The sequence below is a fragment of the Dipodomys ordii genome, unplaced genomic scaffold, assembly GCF_000151885.1.
Source record: "Dipodomys ordii isolate 6190 unplaced genomic scaffold, Dord_2.0 Scaffold71, whole genome shotgun sequence".
Lineage (NCBI taxonomy): Eukaryota > Metazoa > Chordata > Mammalia > Rodentia > Heteromyidae > Dipodomys > Dipodomys ordii.
The window spans coordinates 1,742,133-1,751,167 of record NW_012267287.1 but is presented as its reverse complement, the minus strand read 5'-3'; the positions used below and the strand labels follow the sequence as shown (position 1 = coordinate 1,751,167).

General features: G+C 61.2%; 1 protein-coding gene across 2 annotated transcripts in view; it reads right to left on the bottom strand.

Annotated features, from left to right (window-relative positions):
* Sh3bp2 (SH3-domain binding protein 2) overlaps positions 1 to 9,035 on the bottom strand; it is a 31,852-nt gene that overhangs the window by 11,357 nt on the left and 11,460 nt on the right. The window contains exon 1 of one of the 2 annotated variants that reach the window (XM_013023855.1): positions 4,101 to 4,270. The exons of the other annotated variant lie outside the window; for it this stretch is intronic. Within the exon in view, the coding sequence (XP_012879309.1) occupies positions 4,101 to 4,183 (83 nt within the window). The 5' untranslated portion in view covers positions 4,184 to 4,270. Of the gene's footprint in view, positions 1 to 4,100; positions 4,271 to 9,035 lie in introns of those variants that run through there. 2 annotated transcript variants of the gene reach the window in all.

The window sequence follows — 9,035 nt, the reverse complement described above, 5'->3', positions numbered from 1 at the left end:
CCCGCCCCCCGTGGCTGCCGGCCCCGCCCCCATGGGCGGAGAGTGCCTGTCCCCCTGCTCGGGGCCGGCCCACTCAGACCGCCCCTCCCCTGCCCCGCCTGACCTCTCCTCCCACCTCACTGTCCACACCACGCCCTGCGGTGCAGAAGCCAGAAGCCCAGAACTGGTAGTGTGTTTGACAGAAGCCACAGTGCACCAGCACCTGCTACCCAGCCTGGAGGCAAGGAGACCCTTCCAGGCAGACGGATTGGCAGGGCGGTGGGCAGAGGACCTGCACTGGCCCTGCAGAGATAGCCCGAAGGCTTGGCCATTCTCACCCCACTGTCTTGCTGGTTGCCAGCCCTTGGTGGTAAGGCCTCCACCCCAGGCCCGATCTCTGGGCCTCTTGCATCTAGTCTTGGAGTTTCTCCGCAGCTCTTTGTCTCCAGTGGACAGTCCCTTCCCTGCCCTGGTAGCTTACCCAGCTCTCTAGGAGACCCCTCCTTCCAGCCACCCTGCCCTTCTCCACACCTTCCCGCCATCACACTCCAGCCCAGACATCCATCAACCACTCTGTTCTAAATCTCTCAGTCTCCAGTACAGACCTAGCCCAGGTCTTCATGTCTTCTGTTTTGTTGAAACAGCATCTGGCTGGGGAGCTCAGACTGCCACCCCTGCCTCAGCGTCACAGTGTTGGGTTACAAGCATGTGCCAACACAGCTGGCAGCAGCCCTGAGAGGCTTGCACACCCCCTCTTCCCCCATCTTTCTCTCCTCTGGCCTTTGACCGTCTGTGGGCCAGCACCAGCCGGACTCATCACCGTACTACCCAAACCTACAAAGCACCCACCTGTGGACACGTTGGGCCAGCAGTGAGCGAGCTGAGCCCTCAAGCCCCCTACACACTCCAGAAAACATAAAAGCCAAGGCACCCGGAATAGCAAAAACTAAACAACAGACAGAAACCAACACAGCAAGCTGACTCCAGCAACGTGTACAAAACGATTTTATGACTGACTAGGATTTATCTGAGCAATTCAAGGATGGTTTAATAGTGAAATTCAATTAATGCGTTTAAATTCAATTAATGATAAAATAAGAACAAAACCCACATTATCATCTCAATAGATGGAGGGAAAGCATCTGATAAACTCCATGATCAACAAGCAAGGGATGGACAGGAACCTTCCATGCCTATGACCCTAGCTACAGGACTTGGGAAATAAGAGGACTATGGCTCAAGCCCAGTGATGGAAAATGAAAACAAAAATCACTTGCCTTTCCCCCTGCCAGCCATCTCTTAGAACTGTCCTTGCTGCCAACATCTCTGAATCATTTCCCCTCCTCTTCCCCCACACCCCAAACACACCCTGCAGCTGTAAAAGAGATAACCTGTGACCTACATACATGGGCTGGGAAGGTGGCTCAGTGGTAGAGCGCTTGCCTTGCATGCATGAGGCCCTGGGTTCGATTCCCTAGCACCACATAAGCAGAAAAAGCCAGGAGTGGCACTGTAGCTCAAGTGGTAGAGCGCTAGCCTTGAGCTGAAGAGCTGAGGGACAGTGCCCAGGCCCAGAGTTCAGGCCCCACAACTGACAAAAAACAAAACAAAACAACAAACCCTGTCCCCTAACCCCACTTCCATCAAAGCTGCCCGCCCCACCCCATCCTGCCCTGCCATGCGGTACCATTCAAACTCCCCCAAACCCTGCCGCTCTTCAGCTGGCCTGCAAACCACTGGCCTGTCCAGCTCACCGCTCTGCTCTTTTCATATTCATACTCCTGGAACCTGAAGTATTTCCTTGCACTTAGACGAGGCAAACAATGTGCCAGCCCCATCTCAACCAACAGCGAGGTGTGGTGGTGCCACCTGCCATCTCTGCTGTGGCACTAGCGTAAAACAAGATGGAGGGGACAGAGGGGACGGAGGGGACCAAGGGGAGAGGGCCGTGCCCTGTCTACAGGGTGAGGGTTTGCAGGTCATGGTGACCACACCGCTCTTGGGAAAGTTCAGCCCAGCTCACACACTCCCGTTCTGCCTATGCCCACAAAGACTAAAGGGCGCCCTTAGGGGTCTTCCGGCTGCCCTGGCCTCCAGGGCACTGCTCTGGCCCAAGGGCCTGATGGGGTAAATCCACCCGGTTACAGGCTTCGGACCGGCTCCCTGGGTAGCGTCAAGTCCCCTCCTTGGAGAGGCGACGTCTGCCAGGACCCTGTGGCAGGGGCTCTGAGAGTGAATCTCACCCGCGTTTCACTTTCCATTTCCCAGGGACACGCGGCTCTTCCTGCGGCTGCGGCCGGACAAGGGCGGCAGGGCACGCTGTGCCCTGCAGCCAGGGTCTGCACCTCGCTGCAGCCCTGGACTCACGGGGACCCACCGTGGGGCGCGTGGATCTGGAGACGTCCAGAAGCCTGTGGTCACGGCGTTGCTCCCATGTGGACGTGTACTTGCACACACATGCTTACACGTGAGTGCACACACTAGGGCGGGCCTGACACTCGGCCCACTGCTGGGTACACCTTCCACCTTCTCTCAAAGCTGACTCACTCATACAAGCCTGGGCGGGAGACTGCAGGCAGCCCCATCAGCCTCCACTCCCCCGGGCTCTGGGGCTCCCGCAGGCCCGGCCTCCTCCCTGCAAGGCCCACACATGAGCCACTAATGTCACCGCCCAGGTACTCCAGCAGGACACACTTCCCAGATGTGTGTGGTGCGTGCACACATGCGAGCCTGCAAATGTGAGCGAGGGGGGAGGGGCCTGGGCTGTGGGGAGGAAGCGTTGCCTTGCGTGACCACAGAGTCTGGGACTTGCTTAACTCCGCCAGGCCGGCCGTGTGAAGCCCCAGGGCAAGGGAAGCGGGAGGCCCAGACCTGTGCACACACGCACGCAGGCGCGCACAAACACACACACACCCTCTCATCATTGTTCTGTGTATACACACATGAACGCATAGAGAGGCACACTCATACACACCTATGCACCTGTGCTAGGATGTGTGCTCATTCACACACACTTTACAATGCATGTGCGTGCTTGCTCAAACTCATGTGCCTAGACTAATGTGCCCCTCTGTGCATATCTGTGCAGTCACATAATCATATGTCCACTCCCATTTGCACACACACACACACACACACACACACACACACACACCCTCCATGGTCCACAAGTGGCTCCACAGGGCTGGCCCAGTGCTGCACAGCCCACCACCAAGCTCCACCTGACAGCGCCCCCATGAGATCCGCCCTTTGCCCAGTGGACCAGACACGGAGGCCGGAGGGAGAGAGAGGCGCTCGGGCTGTGTGCCCGCAGGGCCAGCCCGCCACACTGGCCCCACGCCCTGGCTTCCCACCAGTCGCCTACATCACAGACAAAAACACCAAGGGGCAAGGATGCGGAGCAAGTCCCTCACAGCCGCACAGCACAACTGTCCAGGACTGAGCACCCGCCCTCCCCACCCGCCCGCAGCCCCTCCCCCCCTGGACGCGGGCGGGTGACGGCAGCCGAGGGACACAGACCCCGCAGGTGCAGCTCCGCTGCCGGCCTCACGCCAGCCCACACACTCCCCCTTTGAGTTTCCTCTTCCCTCTACCTCCCTCCCAGAATCCTTCTCCACAAGAGAATCAAAACCAAGATCCCCTAGAAAGGCCCGGTGGCCAGCAGGGGCCGGACGGCAGGGACTGAGATCTCAGGAGGCTGCAGGACCTGACAGAGCCCTGGGGGTTGGGAGTCATCCGTTCTGTGCAAGGCCCCAGAGCACACACGTACTCCTGTGGGACAGCCAGGCTCCCACGCGGCTCCCGCGGCTCCTTGGTGCACGCGCACACACATGCACATGCACACTCATATGCAGTGTGTGTGCACCCAGGACCCAACACAGGACCACCCGAGGAAGAGCACAGAGCACAGGGCTCGGCAGGCGGGCACACTGGGGCTGCCCCCCCCCCGCAGGCTGCCCCCACCTCCCTGGTGGCCCCCACTGGGGCTCTCAAGCCAGAGGGGGGAGCGCTCTCTTCAGAGCCTGTTGCTCCTGGCAAACCCAGGTCCGACAGAGCCCCCACGGCCAACCCTGCCAGTGCCAGGCGAGCACCACCTCGGGCTCAGAGCCTGCCCCACTGACCTGAGGGCACTGACCCAACACATGGCTCTCCTCCTGCCCGGTGACCCGCTGGGGACAGGCGTCCCGGGAGCCAGGGAAGCCATGCATGCAGTTCAGCGGCCCGGAGGGGCTACGGCCTGCATGTCTGAGGCCCGCCAGCCCCAGACCCCGGCTGCCCGTCTACTGCGCAGTCCTGCTGCAGTGGGGCCGGGCCTCCAGAGCTTCCTCCCTGCCGGGACTTCCTGTTGCCCGCAGGAGCAGGGCTTCCTGCTTTCTGGCCAGCGAGGGCTGGACCAACGCACCCGCCGGTGCTCTTCAGCGGCTGGGCTTTGACCGCCCCCGTACCACTCCTGTCCCATCTGGGGACAGAGGGCATGCGGCTCCGGGCTGGGGCTCTCCACTGGTCTGCCCTGGTCACCTCTGCATCCTTAGGCTTGTGTCGGCAAACCACAAAGGCCGGCTGAAGGCAGCGCTGTCCCCTGGAGCCCCCCCAGGAGGTGCTCTTGCTGGGCGGCCTGTGGGTTCACGGAGGCCCCCTCTTTGTGCTTTGACACTGAGAGAACAGAGCCGGGTCCGGTCCAGACAGCGGTCTCGCCCGCCCGCCCCGCGCCAGCGCCCCTTGTCTCTTCCTGGGCTTCTCCGACCCTCAAGCCTCGCCCTTCCCAACCCTGCCTCCCCCCCCGCCCCCGTCACCGCCAGGCAGCCAGGGAAACCAGGACCCCAGCCGGCCCCCCACGAGGAGCAGGCAGGGCCCGTAGGGGGAGGCAGCTGAGGTCTCACCCTCAAAGCAGGATCTGAGGGTGGCAGATGCCACGCACCACAGAGCCGCTGGGAGCCGCCGTCCATGCCAGCCGGCCCTGGCCACAGGCCTGTGCCAGCCAGACCTGGTCCCTGCCAGTCTACACAGGCCAGACCCAGTCGCTGCCCACAAGAGAGATGAAGTGAGGAGGGAAAGACCCCGTGCCCACCACCGTCCTGGGGTGCTGTGATGCTGGGCGCCTCGAGGAGAGAAATGGCTGTGCGGGCCTGGCCTTTGCCTTCTCGTCTTGGTGAGCACTTCATCCCCATGACCTGCACCCCTGCCGGTAGCCGTGCGAGGGCACCGCCAACAGCCAAGCGGGGAGCTGTGCGTCTTCCGCCGTCTCCTCACTCCGGGACACTTGGGGCCCACGCAGACACAGGGCAGCGGACACTTACCAGGGTGGCAGAGGCGGGACCAAGAGCCAAGGGTGGGCCTGAGAGGCAGGAGGAAGAGCTCTCTGCGCGTGGGGTGGGGAACTCGGCCCACCTGGGAAGGAGGCAGACGGCCGCGATGGCGGGGCGTCGCCTCGAAGCCCCCAGCCCGTCTCCGTGCCCACAGCCCATGAGACTGGCCCTGTTGTCATCTGCACTCAGCGGAAGGGGGGCCTGAGGTTGACAGGAACACGCCTGCCCGGCCCATGGTCGGGTCGGGGGTTCGGGACCCGCCCCGCCTCCCTGCACCCAGGACCGGTGCCTGTCTGCAGGAGCAGCTCACGCCTGGGGGCCGAGGGGTGCTGATGACACAGGAGGGCGGGGCACCCATGGGGAAAGCTCAAGCTCTCAAAATAAGATGTTTTGCACCAACCCCACCCATGGGGCTGGCGAGAAGGCCACGTGCCAGGCTTTCCCTGGCCAGGCGCTCTTTCCCATCTCTCAGGGAGGCCGAGAGGGCTCCAGAGCTCAGCCCTGGAGACACACTAGCAGGCTCGGAGGCAGAGGCCTGTGGTGCAGACACAGAATGCTAGCTCCCAAAAGACAGGCCAGTGTCCCCATCCCTGGGACCGTTGGATATGACCTTGATTAGAAACGAGGTCCTGGCACATGTAAAGTCTCCATCCTGGGTTAGCACAGGACAGATGTCCCTATAAGACACCAGCATTAGAAGAGGCCATACAAACTGGGCACTGTAATCCCGGCTGCTTAAAAGGCTGACAACTGGGGATCACAGTTCAAAGCCAAGCCAGGCAGAAAAGTTTGTGACTCTTCTCTCCAATTAACCACCAAAAAGCCAGATGTGCAGGTATGGCCCAAGTGGTAGAGTGCTAGCCTTGAACAAAAAAGCTCAGGGACAGAGCCCAGGACCTGGAGATAATCGCATACACACACACAATGGAGAAATGCTGCACACAGGAATCAGCCAGGGCCCCCAGAAGATGTGGTGTTGGGGCTCAGAGGCTTTGGGGGATTTCCAGGGCCACCGAGGTAGAGGACAGAGGCTGTCCAGTCAAACCGGCGTCAGGGACAGAGGGAACTAAGAGCTTCAGGAAGAGGTCTGACATGCACGGCTGTCCACACGGGGCCCGGTGTCCAGGGCAGCGCCACGCCAAGGTACAGGGTGAGGTATTTGGTTTGGTTTTGTTTTGACTTATTTTTTTGGGGGGGGTCCAGTCGTGGTCCCTGAACTCTGGGCCTGGGCGCTGTCCCTCAGCTCTTCAGCTCAAGGCTAGCACTCTACCACTTGAGCCACAGCGCCACTTTTGGCTTTTTTCTTTTTATTTTTTTGGTCAGTCGTGGGGCTTGAACTCTGGGCTTGGGCGCTGTCCCTCAGCTCTTCAGCTCAAGGCGAGCACTCTACCACTTGAGCTATAGCACCACTTCCGGTTTTCTGGTGGTTTTATTGGAGATAGGAGTCTCACAGTCTCTCCTGCCCGTCCTGCCAGGGCTGGCTTTGAACAACGATCCTCGATCTCAGCTTCCTGAGTAGCTAGGATTACAGGCCTGAGCCACCAGTGCCCGGCTTGGCTTTTTTCTTTTTGCTTATATGGTGCTGAGGAATGGAACCCAGGGCCTCATGCATGCAAGGCAAGCGCTCTACCACTGAGCCACCTTCCCAGCCCCTTTTGTTTTGTTTTGTCGGTCATGGGCCTTGAACTCTGGGCTTGAACGCTGGGCCTGGGCGCTGTCCCTCCACTCTTCAGCTCAAGGCGAGTGCTCTACCACTGGAGCCACTGCGCCACTTCTGGTTTTTCTAGTGGTTTATTCAATTTTTAATTTTTTTTAAATTTTTTTGGTCCGGTTGTGGGCCTGAACTCTGGGCCTGGCGCTGTCCCTCAGCTCTTCAGCTCAAGGCTAGCGCTCTACCACTTGAGCCACAGTGCCACTTCCGGCTTTTTGCTTATATGGTGCTGAGGACTCGAACCCAGGGCCTCAAGCATGCAAGGCAAGCGCTCTACCACTGAGCCACCTTCCCAGCACTCTAGTGGTTTATTCAAGATAAGAGTCTCATGGACTTTCCTGCCCGGGCTGGCTCTGAACCTCCTGAGTGACTAGGATGAGAGGCGTGAGCCACCGGTGCGGGCTGCAGGGTGGGTCTGGGACACTCTGTCCCAAGGGAATTCCCAATGCCCACACACTTCTGGGAGCACCACCATGGACTTCCTCTCTGCCTGACTTCTCTGTTCCCAGAGAGTAAGCCTGAGCTGGGCTGTGGTGGCTGGCTGGGTGTGAGCCTGGGGCTACCAGATGCCCTCCCCGCCCCCGCCCAGCTCTGGTCTGGCCAGGGAGGGGCAGTACACTCGCTGCCTGTGGCGATCAGATTGGTGGTGCCAGGCTGGTGGTCAGCGTGGGGAGAGCAGGGCGGGCGGGGGACAGGGAGGGGTCAGATGGCAGGCAAGGGCAGGCAGGCACGGTGCCAGCCTCAAGCCACAGGCAGCAGAGGCAGCTCAGGATTCACACTTCAGTTCATCACAAACACGACAAGTTTCCACCCTGAGAGCCAGTGTGTGGGCAGGGTCGGCCCAGGGCCCGGGTGCTGCCCTCCTGGCCAGCCCAGCCTAAAGAGATGCGTGCCCCGCCCAGCCCTCCTCCCAGGCAGCCCCCACCCCCCACCCGCCCGCCCAGCCCTCCTCCCAGGGCACCGGGATTGCCTGAGACAGGAAGTGGGCCTTGCTCGCACACACGGCTGCCATCACATGTGGGAGGGGCAGCAGAGGGGCGCCTCCCCAGGCCACTGTGGGTGTGGCCCACCGTCACCCCCCCCCCCCCGCCTCCCCACCATGGCTGGCGACTCTAAACCACATCCCAGCAATGCTGGGGCTCCACCAACCACGCCAGGCTCCTTCCCACCCCTGTGCCCCGGGCCTCCTCTGCCCAGACCCCCGTCCCACCTGCAAGACCAGCTCTGGGGACAGGGGCCTCTGTGAGTCCGGCCCGGCCCCAGCCCCAGGGCCTGCTGTGAGGCAGACCCTGGCTGATCGGGCGCAGGCCCTGCGCACCCCGCACTCCGGGGCCGGCTCCCACAGCGCCCGGATTGCTGTGCACATTTGCCAGTGAGCTGGCCGCTGGCGGCTTACAACCCAGCATCCTAGCTGCTGAGGAGGCTGAGATCTGAGGATCAAGGTTCAAAGCCAGCCCCGGAAGGAAAGTCTGTAAGACTTTTATCACCAATTACCAGCAAAAATCCAGAAGTGGAGGTGTAGCTCAAGGGGTAGAATGCCAGCTTTAGGCAAAAACCATGTGAGAGAGCAAGGCCCTGAGTTCAAGCCCCAGAACCAGCACAAAAAACAAAAGCAAATTAACACTATTTTCCTCACCCCAAGTGTACCCTCCTGCTCCCCCCAGAGGCCCTCTGTCAACTTGGGAGGGGCTGTGCGGGCTCCGCATCCACGACACAGCCCGGCCTCCCCAGGGGAGCCCTCCTGGGCTTGGTGGCCACTTGGACAAAGCAAAGACATCCTCACCAAGACTCCCACCACCAGCCCGCTGCTCGGGGACGGAGGGCGGCAGCTGGGTGTGGAGCTACGCCCCTCTGACCCCAGACGTGGCAGGCACAGGTGGCTCCACCACGGCCAGCCCAGCTGACCCACGGCCGCAGGAGGAAGCATGGAGAGCGGACTTCCCCAATCCAGCCCTCAGCCTGGCAGGCTCGCAGGGCGCACACAGGGGTCACGAGCCCCTCAGCCTGGCACGCTCGCAGGGCACACCTCAGCCTGGCAC